Raw genomic sequence first — 15,503 nt, 5'->3', positions numbered from 1 at the left:
TTGAGCAAAGTTATGAAGCTGAAAACAATTTTGTTGTACTTCAATTAAGCAGAAGATCTATTGTGCAAAGCTTCACTTTTATAACACACATATTTTTAAAGGTCATCAAAGGTCAGGGCCCTCTAGAGGGAGAAGGGGTGGAGGTAGTTGCTTCAAAATACCTTCCCAGGACATAGCCTACTTTAGTCTGTATCATTGAAACTTTCATTTTCCTAACCTAAACCCTTTCTGAGATAGCAAGAAGTCAATTAACTAGAATTTTACCCTAAACTATAATAGGGAGTTTAAAGCCTTAGCCTATGCCTATTTCAAAGCTAATTTTATATTAAGTTAGTTTTTGCCCTGGAAGTGATTATTGAATTTGGAAAGAGCATAGAAATGGCATCAAGTCATGCCAACTATTCACTTTCTTCCAAGCTAAATTATGTGAATACATATAAATTTACCACAAAATATAAATGGGTTACCTTTGTACAAGAGGAATAATAGTAAAAGTAACAGTCATCTGAGTTGAGATGATTAGCAGATTTATAAGAACTTTCTTTCATAATCTCTAGGCTAATATGTTTACCATTCAAATGCTAACGCCGATTACCCATGAGAGTTGCCAACTATTAATTGCTAAAGTGTCAAATTCAGCAAAAAAGGGACACTTTTCCCCGTGCCGATTATTTATCTGACTAATCCAAGCGTTTTATGAGACGTGCATGACGTCAGAGGTTACCTGGACCACCCCCTCGAAGGATTACTTGTTTGTGGGCTTGCACTTTCTAACCCCGAAAAAAAAAGATTATTGAGGATAAGTGACGTCAATGTTACATTTTTTTTAAATGAATAAACATGTGAAATCGTGTAATATTAGCTTTTCAGTGACTTTTCAGTAACCTTTTTAATAAACAAAAAACTTCTGACTCCTTATGAAGCTTAGCCTATGCAAGATGGGCCTAGAACACCAAAAACCCTTTGGATCCTAAGGAATATAGGATCCAGATATTCCTTAAGGAATAAGGAATATCCTATACAGCAATGGTTAGTTTACATATTTAATATATGCTATGCTTTATCCCCACCCCCCTGATGTGCAAATATATAGCCCAAATTTGTTTCCAAACTATTATAGATTTGTGATTTCAAATATCCTATTATTTTGTAAAAAAAAAACCAAAAATGCATGCTTTAATTGAAATTTTGGCAACAAGGAAGAAGAAAACACCATAACATTGATAAAATTTATTTATCCAATTTAATTGTGGAAAATCAGTGCTTGTGGATAATATAACATTAAAAAAATGGATTAATAATGAAACAGTAAGTTTGAGTCCAATGTTTTAAGCCTTTTTTATACCCCATAATTAGGTCATATTTAAGAGGTCAAAAAGTGCTTGAATCATAATTTCTGGTAGAAGCGATTATTATATTTGTAAAGAGCATAAAAAAAGGCATCAAGTGGTATATTCACTTTATACAAAAGCCAGTAATACTGTTTGCTATAAATTTACTGTACCTACTTCTTTTCCCTCTAGAGGGTCCTGAAATTTTTGGGTGCCTTATTTTTTGGTTATCAGTTTCTTTTTCTCTGGCCTTAGTTCTGAAAAGACAATTCCTGTTGATTGAGCAGAACTTTAAGCCATAACACTGTTTTTTCCTAATTTTAGAAATAATCTTTTATGCCACCTCATTATAGGTTAAACATATGGCTTATATATTTTTTCTCCATGAATTTTTGTTTTTTGATTTCATTGATGTCAGCTGCTTTCTGTTAAAAATACATTTATTTTTTTACATCAAGCTTCTTCTTTTGTGAAAAAATTTGAACTGTTTTTCTTTTTACATGTTGTATAAAATGTAAAGGAATACCTGGCCCTTCCTTTCATAGATTCAACTAAAAGTCTGAGGTATCTTATATCAAAATACATCTGACACATTTTAATGTTTTATTTTTTAGATGACACAGGACACCATTAAAGTTTTGCATTTGCTTTGCTAAAAATTGTCTTAAAAAGTGCCAAGTTTAGAGAGTTATGTTAATATTCTTCTTGCTGATCAGTATAATTGTTTTTAAAATTCCTTCTGTTTAAAGCATTTTAGAGAGATTCTGAGCCAACCATGGGTATATTGTTGTCACAAATGATGTTTCTCAAATGGGCTGGTGGAAAACAAATAGAACATATAATTTCTCTTTTTTTATTATTTCAAGACCAGGATATCACAAAACTGAGCATTCATATTGATTGTATCTTAAGTAAATACAATCCCTGATGGAGTTTTGTTGATACCTGTCTTAAAATTTATTTGTCTAAATAAAATACTTATTGTTTGTGGGACAGCAGTGAAAAATGTGAGCAACTATGACTTGAGTTGTTTTTTTTTTTTCAATATTTTCTTTTTCCAAATAATTTCTGTTCTCTGGTGACATTTGTGTTCATTCCTAAGTGGCTGACACTCTAGGTTGAGAATCCTTTATCCAAAGGGCACAGGTTTAATTCCTGGCATTAGCAGTTTATTTGGTTTGGGACAAAGGTCAGTGATGTGACTCTGTAAGTTCAGCCAGAATTGACCCAAACTTAACAGGTTACCCAGAGAAATCTGGGGTCAGTAAGCAGGAAGGGTATGCGAAAGCATAGGATGACTGGCCCCAAGCTTCCTATTGCTCTTCCTGGCTAAAGGACCATCTGGTCCTTTACTGGGCTTCTGACTTAGCCATAGAAGCTTTCTTTTAAACCTATTAAATATAAGTACAAAGGAAGAAATGCCAGTAAGGTGGTCCTTCCTTTTCAATGAATTGTTGATGTACAGACAAGAGTGTAGGTCATAAGAGGTGGCTGGTGAATGTTTTGCAAGGTTTTAAAACTTAGGGCAATTGCTCAGGTTGGCAACTGAGTGCAAAGTAAAATTTTGTGAATGTTACATTTATGTAATGTCAAGCATTTTAAAGTTAATCTTTATTGTTTTGTTTTAATTGCCATGGCCCTAGGACTTTATTGTATTAAAACCTACTTATGTCCATCCATTTTCTCTTAAATAGAGAGGAGTTCTATGTTTCCTAGCTAAAATAAATTTATATGCAATCTTGAGACCAGGGTTATGAAGTAGATCAAAACTTGCAAATGGAACTGTGGTATGACTAATTAATTTGTAAGAAATGTATATCAATTTAAAGATTTAAAATATCATGTAGAAAACAAACAAGACAAATAAATAAAAGTATCCCTTTACAACCATTTAATGAAGTGTAACAAATGTAGATCATCCCTAAGATTGAAATGAACAAAGCTTCAATTATGAATCTATTTTCTTTAAACAGACTGAAGGGGCAAACCTCCAAGCTATGACAAATTCGATCTCACTTTTGGTACCTTTCCTTTTCAATGGGAACCTTCTTTGGATTTTTTTCAACCAAGTAAAAACAGTAGGGACAGGATCAGGTATAAGTGACCTTCCACTTAGCCTATATACCCAGGGGAAAATCAGGTATACTAATAATTGGTAAATTTTCTGTTGTTCATATTTTTTATTTACAAATAAAGTGAACATACCCCTTGATGCCTTTTTTATGGTCTTTAAAACATAATAAGTGCTTCAATTGCAAGTTTTTGAGCTCTTGAAAATGACCAAAATATACCCAAATAGTTTTTGGGTATAAAAAAGCTTAAAACATTGGTCTCAAACTTACTGTTTCAATATTAATCCATTTTTAAATGTTGTATAATCTATAAGCAGTGATTTTCCACAATTAAGTTCGATCAATGAATTATACAATATTATGCTGTTTTTCTTCTTCTTTGAGCCCAAATTTTCAATTAAAGTATGTGTTTTTGGTTATTTTTGACAAAATAAGGCATTTTTTTCACTGCCAAAATTTGTTAGGTTAAGTAAGGTCAAAAAGTGCTTAAATTTGAACTAGCAATATAAGCAATTATTATATTTGTAAAGAACATAAAAAAAGGCATCAAGTGGTATATTCACTTTATTTGTAAGTCAAAATATGAGCAACAAAAAATTTATCCCTAACATGCCTAATTTGCAAATATATAGCCTAAATTATCTATTTCCAATGTTTTCTGCCATCTTTTACTTGTTTTTCCAGTTCTTGTTTTGCCACAGTTGCTTCAGTTAACAGGTACTAGGGTTGAGGGATAGATTGGTAGAATCAATAGAAAATATGTAATTTCAGCTATAGATTTCCATATTAGGAGGGTTGGGGCTAAAGCAGAGCAGGGCTGCATGTAGAATGTGTTAGCTATAATTATTATCTAAATTACAAAGAATCATCTTTTGTTTAACAGGTTTTCTTCTATAGGTCTACAGGTCTTCTCTTGGCTTATACCACATCAAGCATTATATAACCAGAGAAGAATAAGTAGCAAAAAGCTATATATACATAAGCACATGTTATTTAACAATGACTTTTCTAGTGCTTAACTATGACCCCTTAGTAATATTGACAAGAAATAAGTAACAGAAAGTGAAATTTAGTGTAAATGACAATCGGGAACTGGATACTGGCTCAAGGGGGCCAAAAAGAGGGCTTTATAATTGGAGTCCAAAGAAGGTGGTGATTTTTTAGTGAAAAACCACTTCCCTGGCTAATTTAGGACTTCAAATTGATTAGACTAGTGAAATTTTCCTATCCTATGCAATTGAAGTATTTTTCCTTTTTCAGAGCATTAAGACAATTTATCACAATAAAAAATATCCAAAGCTTCTTGAATGGAATGACTAAAAAAGGCATATGACAACCACAATTTGCAATCTTACAATTAAACTTCTGCCCACACAAACTTTATTAGGCTACCCAGCTCCGAAATAATTGCCGAAGGTGTATTTGCCTGTAAAATTAGAAACAGGCCCGAAAGCCCAGCCTCTTTTTCGTCAGAACTTGACATAGCATTAAAGTAATAATATAGGCTATTTTACATGTGAAAAATGTTGTTATTCTTGTAGTTATTCGTGCCGTTTCAAGTGACACGTGGCCAGATTAGTATTTGTTGTTATCTTTTAGGGATTAAACCCCAATAAGTGGAAATCCCATTGGACAAGTAAAAGAACACAGGGTTAGTGTTCTCCTAGAAAATTAGCCAATATACTTTCAAAAAATTGACAAAAAAGGCTTTAAATGGTTTTCACACAACTCCAGGGCCAGATTTACGTTCTTATTTTTCGAGTAAATGCAAAGCGGTTCTTCAAATAAGTAAAATCCCATGTAAAACCTCAAATCGCCTAATACGCGAAGAAGAAAAAGAATTCAATACAATTTCTCGGGTTTTCTCAAACCTTTGGTGGTACTAGTTATTCTTATTCCGAAAACTCAGTAAAGCCCTGTTTTTTATGGCATTTTCCGGCACCAGAACCGGCTCTGCCGCTTTTTGGACGACTGTTTTCATTTTCGTCGTTTTGGCAAAAAATTCGAAAGCACAGTCTTATTTCAGGAACTGCAGAAGATTCTGAATCATTTGTACTGCGTTTGCGGTGTTACAGGAACGTAAAGAAAACTTGGAGTACATCTAAGATGAATGACAAAATGTGTTGTTTAGTTTTTACGTTTTCAGCCAAAATGTCTACTCTGTACCGCGAGAAAACGAAAACGGCGATAAAACCTGTCTTCGCTGTGAGTCGCCCCAGATGTCTCGGCCAGAAAACGCCATAATGAAGACAGGGCTTAAAAGATTTGCGCCAGCAGACCACAGATACTATGTCTGTCTCTGCCGACACGGCTTAATTGGCCTCGCTCCCTCTTTTCCTTCAGTAGCATATCAGATCTTCTACAATATTTTGTCGACCATTTCCCGCAGACTGATATCGAAAAGCATGTGAAACGCGCATGGCTTGGAACGTGCTTCACATCCTTTTCACCTGGCTTTCGCCAACGCGTTTTGTAACGTTGCTCTCGCAAAAATACACAACCACAGCGTTATTTCATCCAAGCATTAATGTATTCATGAGATCAATTAACTAAGAGATCAAACTTGGTAAGGAGAGAAATAATGACAAGACAAATATCACTTGTTCTGTATAAAGCTAATCTATTCTTCAAAAAACAAAGAAATATCAAATTATAGAAATATCAAGGCAAAGTTTTTCAAGAACGAAAGGAGAAAATTACAAGAATGTGAGAGTATGAAGGGAAACTTTAATGCAGAATTCTTGTACAAGAAATCTGTTCAAAGCTACTGTTTTGTTAAAAAAAAATAAAAAATCTAGACCATTCTCAGGGCGATCTAAGACGACCTAGAGCGATCGTAGGGGCCCAAAAAGCCTCCAGAGGGCGCTCCAAGAGGTTCCAGGGCCCGGCAAACCGAGTCGTTTTGCTAGGGTGAGAACCTGCTCATATTTTTAGTATGTTTGAAAATTTGGATAGGTCTCCCCAAACCACACGGCGTGAGAACCCCATTTTCCCAGTATATTTGAAAGTTTAGATAGGTCCCCCGGTCACACGGCTTGAGAACCTGCTCATTTTTCCAGTATATTTGAAAGTTTAGATAGGTTCCCCGGTCACACAGCGTGAGAACTTGAGTGGGATTTTCAAGTATACTTGAAAATTTCGTGAAAGCGACCTAAAAAACACAAATAAGCCGCATAGTTTTTTTTTAATGCGTGTTTGGATCGGGTCCCTTGTCACCCCCCCCCCCAAACACGCAAAAAACGAAAATCGTTGTCCATTATGTTGACTTTGGAAAGAATCTGTTAAGGCTTACCCTCGTCCAAAAAATTATTAAGCAGCAGCAAATCAGATCAGGATCAGACAGTTTGATGCTAAGTACTATCCAGGTCACACCTGTGCGTACTCCTGTAGACTACAAGTCATAAAAGACCTTAAGTTTTTACTTACCAGCAGTTATATGCTTGCTTCAGTTTTTTATAAAAAAAAAAAAAACTTTTCTAAACTCTCTTGAGCAAGTCACATGTTTCACCACGTTTGAATTTTCGCGCTTCTGAAAAGGAAAGTAGTGCGGATACGAAAAAAAATCCCTAAGACGAAAGCAAACCTGAAAAGCACAAAGCACAAATTAAAAGCAGTTGCAGTTAAGAAAAAAATGCCAAAAAGTGTCCTTTTTTCAAAAAGTTGCCTTTTTTCACCCAATAGTGGCACGGTGTCACCCAGAGTGAAAAAGTGTCAAAAAAGCACTAAAAGTGTCCCTTTGGCAACCCTGGTACCCATAGCATTGCCGCTAAGGGAAAATGCCTAAAAATTGTTGAACATTCAGGACTGACTAGAAATGAGCCAGATTAAAACCATAAGGATCATCGCGTGATCATAAAAATTGATTTTCTCAGTGAAAACTCGCTAGCCTAGAGAGTTTGAGCTCAGATTCTACCATCTTTCTTTTATTCTAGTCCGAATTTGTTGCCCGAGAGTATTTGATAATTAAGTTCAATGTGACCAATTTAAAAAAACAAAATCTTGAAACATGATTTAGAACTTTCAATAGAGCAAACAATTATGTGAAACTGGTTTGTAAAATTTGGACTTCTGAATTGTGAACTATGGAACGACAAAATTTATAAACTCCCAATCCAAAATATATGAACTTGCAAGATTCGTTATATAAAACCACAATCTTGGTTTGCAGTGAAATTACATAATTTTGTTTGTTCTGCTGATTGCCATTATGTAGTTTCAATGAAACAATTTACGCTGATATTAATCACAGTATGTGGATAAACAAAATCACTTTTAAATGATGATTATTATTTGGAGGATTTTTCATCAAAAAGATTAATAATTTTGTCTCTTAGATTCACAACAAGTTTAAGATACAGACATATAAATGCGGCATTGAATAGAATCGGATAGCTTCTGATTAGAGCTAAAATAACTTCATGTCTTATAACAGTAGTTTACTAGGTCTACTAAAATTTTCTGATATTTCTCAAAACTAATATTTGAGACAGTCCTAAAAAGGTCTGTCCATCTGGCTTTATTGCTATTCATTTCTTCAGAGTATAAAATAGAGTTTCTATAGAAAGTAATTTTTCACCCTGTGTATTTACCTGGACTAGAATGACTGAAGTTAAATTTTGGGGATTAAATCATTTAAACTTTGCATTATAATTCATGTTTGTTACTACACTTTTAACATTAAGTTTTTCCACCAAAGCCGTTTGTTGCTTGGAACAAATTTACATTTTTGTTGATATTAAAATGTTAGAAAAACAAATACTTTCGCTTTTGCTTCAAAATGTTCGCTTTGTGTGTCTTTTCAGTATTCTCGTTTGGCCTTATTTGGCGTCTATCTTTTGGCAAATATTCAGGAGGATTTCCACATCCTTGCAAGAGACCGGTCCAAATGGAGGCACCATGTAGCATCACTCTCGACGCCGGAAGCATTTCGGCAGGAGCATCAGGTCAAGTAAATAAGTCGTTTGGCTTCAAGAAACCCCATTTTTATCGTTTTCTTTCTATGTATTAAAGATTGATCATAGAGTCCTTGGTAATGAATTGTAATTAATTCAACCCAACAGGAATCAAAACTCTAAAAAAGAGCAACTACAAAACAAAAAAGCTGTTTTCGTTTTTGAAATTCTGGTTTTTACTAGGTGATGTTTCTTTTCTTAAAATATCTCTTCTAACGAGATCTATGTATCTCTTTTTTTCTACAAAAAAAGATGTATCTCTTCTCACGCTGTGCTTTCTAAAATTTGTTCAAACTAAAAGCTCATTGAGTTTCAATGTCGCTTTTTGAAAATTTACTTTTAAGTTTTTGTTATCTTTTGTCCTTGTGGACAAGTTTTTACTTACTCCGCTTCACTTCAACTGAAAGTGAATATTTGTCCAAATCTCGCACAAATAGCAAAATTCTCTCAAAACTGTTTATTCGTCAGTTGAAAGAATCTTAAAAGAATTGGTAGCTATCAATGTATATGTATAGTTAAAGCAGGTAAAGGGAAAGATGGGAAGTATAGATTAGTAGCCTAGAACAGCCAAACTACAGTGCAATAGCAATTCTCTGTTTATTTTGGGGATAAGATTAGGCAAAAATAATTTTTCACAGCTTCATGATACATGAGACTACCCGTCGGCCAATCAATATTGTTCTCCCAGAAAATCATATGATATTTTTTTATAGTTGTAGTATAGTGATCAGTGAGCATCAATTATGCAGTTGGATATGCATTATTTTTATAGCACCAATAGTATTGAAGTATACAACTCCATCCATAAAGTAACAGCAGTAAGCTATATACAGTATACTTCAAACTTTGAATGCTATGCTCTACTAGCAGTATTAGAGTAAATATGATACAATACTTTTGATAAAATGGTACATATTAAATTATGAAGAATGATATTTATGGCTAGTACATGGCTTGTCACTGAATTAGATTACATTTTAATTGTGATTCAGAAAACTATTGATATTTCTAACTGTAAGCTATACTAAGTTATATTTGTTACTGTTCATTAAATTTTATTTATATAAATACTTTTTGCTCAAAGCAAAGCTGTCAAAACACAAGTTGTACTGCTAATGTGTCGGCAGCTTTTGGAATTCTGCTACTGGCAACTTTAGACTTTTTGCACGCCTGATAATCAAAATTAAAAATTTAGTAAGAGCTTCTGCAGTACCCACATTTTTTGCATTATAATGGTTAATTTTGATGATTTTTTAAGTGTTTCCTGAAGCGTGGATAAGGGTTTATACAAGTCGTATATTTGAGACAAAAATCATTCCATAACTTGGCAAAAGATTATTGTTTTTCTAATTTCTCATATCTGATACAGGTCCTTTTTTGACGGGGTTTCACGACTGATTGGACATTTGCCATTATTAAGAACCGATTCTAAAGTAGGCCAGGTGTTTTTGCCACAACTGACGCTAGGCAAGAGTTGGAAAACATGAATATCAGGGAATTTATTTGAACTTAAAATCTGTATTAATTTTTGAATCATTAAATCACATCCTCCGATCGAAAGTAGGTGGGGCCAATAATGCAAATTACGGTAAAAATACAGAAAACATACACAGTGAATATATTTAGCTTTCTTTATATTTGTGGACAATTCGGCCACGTATATCACATCGTGCGCCTGATAAAACTAGACTTTGCTTATGTGATTTACTAACATATTTCCAATATCTTTTCGGATACCTATGTATTGAAGAGATAATCGACGGCAACTTTTCATGGTTTTTATGAAAATACTTATTAGCTTCATTATGGGTAATTTTATATATATTCCAATTTTCTACACTTTTAGTTTCTATATTCTTCTGCCACTTTGACTTACTTTCACAGATAACCTCCAGGATGAATCTAGGGAGTTTTGTCACTTTTTAATGTTCGTTGGAGTAATACTACGTAACATGGACATATTTTAGCCATCTATTAAATACCCTTGATAAAATTAGCTTGATCATTCATTTTCAAAGTAAGGCTACTCAACTCACTAGTTCGCTTGCAATATAAAACGGACTATTAGAATCCCTCACAATCACCTTTGCATAAATCATACCTCACTGTACCACTTTGAGCAACTGATGCTGTTATGTTTAACTCAATTGGAAGAACGGCACGGTTGCTCTTGTCAAATATGAACTAATGGTGTAACGTGTCACATCAAGCATATTCTTAGTTATTAACAAATTCAAAAGTGAAAAGTGTTGCTCCCACATGCTCTATTCGGCTCTCTTTTGAGCTGTTGCAAATACTTCTTACTTAAGAGATCTAAAAAACTGTGATTTAAAAGATATTGGATTCGTTGATGTTTTGTGAACTGTCTCAGCCATTATTAGGATTGTTAAGATCTCTAGACAACTAATTGGCATTTTCTACAGAATTCATGTCATGAGTTGGGCTGCAATAAATAGCAATGATTCCCTGAGGAACTCTCGATTGTGGTATTCGAAATTTCACTGCAAGACTTCCAATAAATGACAGACTTACCAAGTGAGTAAATTCATTCCATTTTACTTCACTTCTCCGATAAATTGCTCTATCTTTTTTGGGTTTGGTTACATTATTTACTAGACTCTCTAAAATGACAGAAAAATAAGCTTTTGAACAAGAGGAATTCTTTTTGTGTAACTTTAGTCATTAGATAATTGAATACAGTTCATTGAACTACATGCACACATGTAATTCATTACAACTGCATGCGCGGTTGCTCCACACTTATTTCGTTGCTGAGACAGATTCGTTTGTAATAAAGGTCATAAGAAAACATTTAAAGGAAATAGGAGCTCCACGGATGGGGTGAAGAGTGAAGCTCGGAACGCAGTGGGATGGAAGAGGAGGAACGTGCAAAGCTTTCTTGACCTCAGGCAACTCTATGCTTTGATGAGTTGTTCGTAGTAGTTTTAGTATTTATTTAAGTTTGGGAACTTTACACACACTGTGTACAAACAATGCTTTACACATCCAGTACAAGGAACACCCATTGCAAAGAATATTAAAAATCCAGAATGAAAAGAAAAGATAAGCTTTTTGACAGATATTTTCTTGAGATAGTACTATTATCTTTACTATGGAATTTGTCGCTGTTGCGGCCTAAACACTTGTGGATCCAAATTTCCAACTCGCTATTGAAGACCATTAATTCACTAAATACTTGCGATCCCAAATAGTTTTAATTGTAAATGATGGTAAATAAAGCTCTAAACAAAATCGATGGGAATAAGATCATTGTTATAGCCTCCCATCACCCATCATTGTTGTAGCCTCTAGAATCCATTATAGTTGTATAATTTTCACTTGAACATTTTATAAATTAGGTAACTTTTTAGTAAAATATGATTGACAAATAATTTAGCGTCTACTCCGGACTACATATGTTGCTACTTGATATTTGGTATGATAAGTCAAATAACGACTCTCTATGATATGGTATTGGTGGATTAGAAAGTGTTGATATGTTTGATTCATATGCATTAACCTTTTGACTGAAACTCGTTTCTTCCATGAAAGGTGATTGTGTCATTTACCGATTCCATCATAAAACCATCTTTAACCACGGTACCTGAGTGTGGCCTTATCCGATATAAGAAAAAATGAGAGAAACAGGCCAAAAAGTATTTTGTCCCTAATTAGTTTGAAATTTTCAACCGTGCGTCCTTGGGTTAAGAGGAAGCTAATGTACTAAAAATCGTTTCAAGACACGGCCTTTTTTCACAAAAAAAAGAAATACAGGAACAGGATGCCCAAAAAACTTTTTCCCGGTCGAATTGCTCGTGGGTACAAAGATTTGAAGGGAAGCAAACTCACAACCCGCAATCCGATAATTCTATAAAACGATCAAACAGTTCGTGGTAACGAACTGTAGTAAGGAGCGACCCGGCTCAATAGTAACCAAAACTCTAAAAAATTAAATTTTGATATCAATAGCTACATGAAAAGAATCGCATTTTAATGCTGATTTTAAATATATAAGTTTCATCAAGTTTAGTCTTACCCACCAAAAGTTACGAGCCTGAGAAAATTTGCCTTATTTAAGAAAATAGGGGAAAACACCCCCTAAAAGTCGTAGAATCTTAACGAAAATGTCACCATCAGATTCAGCGTGTTAGAGAACCCTACTGTAGAATTTTCAAGCTCCTATCTACAAAAATGTGGAATTTTGTATTTTTTGCCAGAAGACAAATCACGGGTGCGTGTTTATTTTTATTTTATTTTTTTTTCCAGAGGTCATTGTATCGACCAAGTGGCCCTAGAATGTCGCAAGAGGGCTCATTCTAACAGAAATGAAAACCTCTAGTGCCCTTTTTAAGTGACCAAAAAAATGGAGGGTATCTAGGCCCCCTCCCACGCTCATTTTTTTCCCGAAGTCAACGGATCAAAATTTTGAGATAGCCATTTTGTTCAACATAGTCGAAAACCATAATAACTATGTCTTTGGGGATGACTTACTCCCCCACAATCCCTGGGGGAGGGGCTGCAAGTTACAAACTTTCACCAGTGCTTACATATAGTAATGGTTATTGGGAAGTGTACAGACGTTTTCAGGGGGATTTTATTTTGTTTGGGGGTGGGGCTGAGGGGAGGGGGAAAAGTTGGAGGATCTTTCCTTGGAGGAATCTGTCATGGGGAAGAAAAATTCAATGAAAAGTACGCAGGATTTTCTAGCATTACTATAAGAAAACAATGAAAAATAAACATGAAAACGTTTTTTTCAAATGAAAGGAAGGAGTAGCATTTAAACTTAAAACGAACAGAGATTAATACGCATATGAGGGATTCTAAAAATACTTTAGCATAAAGAGCGAGGTATTTAGGAGGAGATATATACCTCGCTCTTTATGCTAAAGTATTTTTAGTAATTTCAACTATTTATTCGACGGCCTTTCTGATCCAGGGGTCTTTCTTAAAGAATTGGGACAAAACTTACGATTTAGTGTAAAAAGCGAGATATTAACGAGGGTACAAACCCCCTCGTATACATAATAAAAATATAAGATTATGAAAGTTTGTTACGTAAGTTAATTCTTAAGTTACGTATATTTTTTACTAATAAAAACGTTCGTTAAAAATTAAAAGTTCTAGTTGCCTTTTTAAGTAACCGAAAAATTGGAGGGCAACTAGGCCTCCTTCTCCACCCCTTATTTCTCAAAATCGTCTGATCAAAACCAAGACAAAGCCATTTAGCCAAAAAAAGAATTAATATACAAATTTCATTTTAATAATTTATGTACGTAGAGCCAAAACCAAACATGCATTAATTCAAAAACGTTCAGAAATTAAATAAAAAAAACTAATTTTTTTAGCTAAAAGTAAGGAGCGACATTAAAACTTTAAACGAACAGAAATTACTCCGTATATGAAATGGGTTGTCCCCTCCGCAATCCCTCGTTCTTTGCGCTTAAGTTTGACTCTTTACCACAATTCTACTTTTTAAAACAATTAAAAACTTTAACGTAAAGAGCGAGGGATTGCGGAGGGGACAACCTATTTCATATACGGAGTAATTTCTGTTCGTTTTAAGTTTTAATGTTGCTCCTTACTTTCAGCTAAAAAAAAATAGTTTTTTTTTATTTAATTAAAAAAAAGAACAAACAAGTTTCTTCAACTGAAAGTAAGGAGCAGTCTGGAAAGGTAAAATCAACAAAAATTATTCGTGTATGAGGGCCCTGCCCCTCTTCAACCTCTCGCTCGTTACTCTGAATTATTTTTTTAGTGCTTTTAAAAAGCTTCTTAATCCAATGCAACAGCCCACGTGCTTCAGCTGCCGTTCTTTAAGAATTGGGACAAAAAGTCAAACTTTTGCGTAAAGAGCGAGGGGTTGATGACTGGGCAGCTGTATGATAAAAACACCACAATTTGCTTGGTAAAAAAAGTGTTGTATTTAAGTATTGATACAAAGGGACAGTAAAAATATTTCTCCTAAGTGCCTTACTAGTTAGGTATAGTGCTTAATATAAGTTCTCTGGATCACTTGCGTAATTTAAAATCTTTTAAATTAAAATCTGAGAAAAATGTTTGATTTTAGTATGAAAAGAAAGTATATCGTCTAGAGTGAAGCCTAGCCCTCCACAGAAGGTCCCTAGAGGCTCCTACCTCTTAGCCCTTGAGACCTATCCTTTGTTTTAAGGGATCCACAAGGTAAAAAGATACTGCAGAAGTATTATCTTTAATTATGTATCTGCATTCGCCAATATTAAGTGTTAGTTTTTTTTCGATAGGATAAATATATGGTAAACTTCTTTTAAGTCTGAATTATTATAATCACGATGCACAGTGACAAATTTATTGAAAAAACGAAAACAAAATATAAACTTCTGATGTTGATAGGATAAATATATGGTAAACTTCTTTTAAGTCTGAATTATTATAATCACGATTTACAGTGACAAATTTATTGAAAAAAAACGAAAACAAATTATAAACTTCTGATGTTGATAGGATAAATATATGGTAAACTTCTTTTAAGTCTGAATTATTATAATCACGATGCACAGTGACAAATTTATTGAAAAAAAACGAGAACAAAATATAAACTTCTGATGTTGATGCAAAGGGCTAGAGAGACAATTTTTTGTAAGGCCTAGCTAGTCAAGGAGGGATGGGAGGGGGGGGGAGCTCTTGTCCTTGGGATTGGGTCGAGAAATAGTGTATTCATAGACTTTGCATAGCACTGTACATTGCAGTTTGTTTTGATCTCTAATTTAGAGAGTTTTGTGTTTTTATTGAGTTAATTTACCGTAATTTTCAGTATTCAACCATGGGAAGTACATCAATAGAAATGAAATCGTACTTTTCACGGTGCTCCTAAAAATTTTCCCAGGTGGGGGGACAGGGGTTACCTTTATGTAAATATCGCGCCAAAAAAGAATGAAATTTCTAAAGTATTATGATAAGTATGGATTTCAAAGCTACAAATCATCGATGTTCAGCATGTCTTTCAACATACCCACTGGACTGTCACAGTTACGAAAATATAGTGTTTGATTAGTAATTAGAACAGTTTTAGCATCACAAAGGTCTATTCTGGTAATGTGGTCGAGGCTTAATTTTTGAAGTTAGTTTGGGGGTGAATTCTCCAAAATTCCTCGTTTGACCAGTGCCTATTG

General features: G+C 34.1%; 1 protein-coding gene across 5 annotated transcripts in view; it reads right to left on the bottom strand.

Moving 5' to 3' along the window:
- Positions 1 to 4,938, bottom strand: part of LOC136039992 (zinc finger CCCH domain-containing protein 11B-like) — a 33,418-nt gene extending 28,480 nt beyond the window's left edge. The window contains exon 1 of one of the 5 annotated variants that reach the window (XM_065724083.1): positions 4,918 to 4,938. Coding sequence is in view for 4 of the 5 variants with exons in the window: in XM_065724059.1 (XP_065580131.1) it covers positions 468 to 548 (81 nt within the window). In the remaining variant the exon portion in view is untranslated. The other 4 variants (XM_065724074.1, XM_065724079.1, XM_065724059.1 and 1 more) reach the window with 4 other exon arrangements.
- Positions 4,939 to 15,503: the final 10,565 nt, after the last annotated feature.

Source organism: Artemia franciscana, chromosome 2 (assembly GCF_032884065.1).
Source record: "Artemia franciscana chromosome 2, ASM3288406v1, whole genome shotgun sequence".
NCBI classification, from domain to species: Eukaryota; Metazoa; Arthropoda; class Branchiopoda; order Anostraca; family Artemiidae; genus Artemia; species Artemia franciscana.
This window is presented reverse-complemented; position numbering and strand designations above follow the sequence as displayed.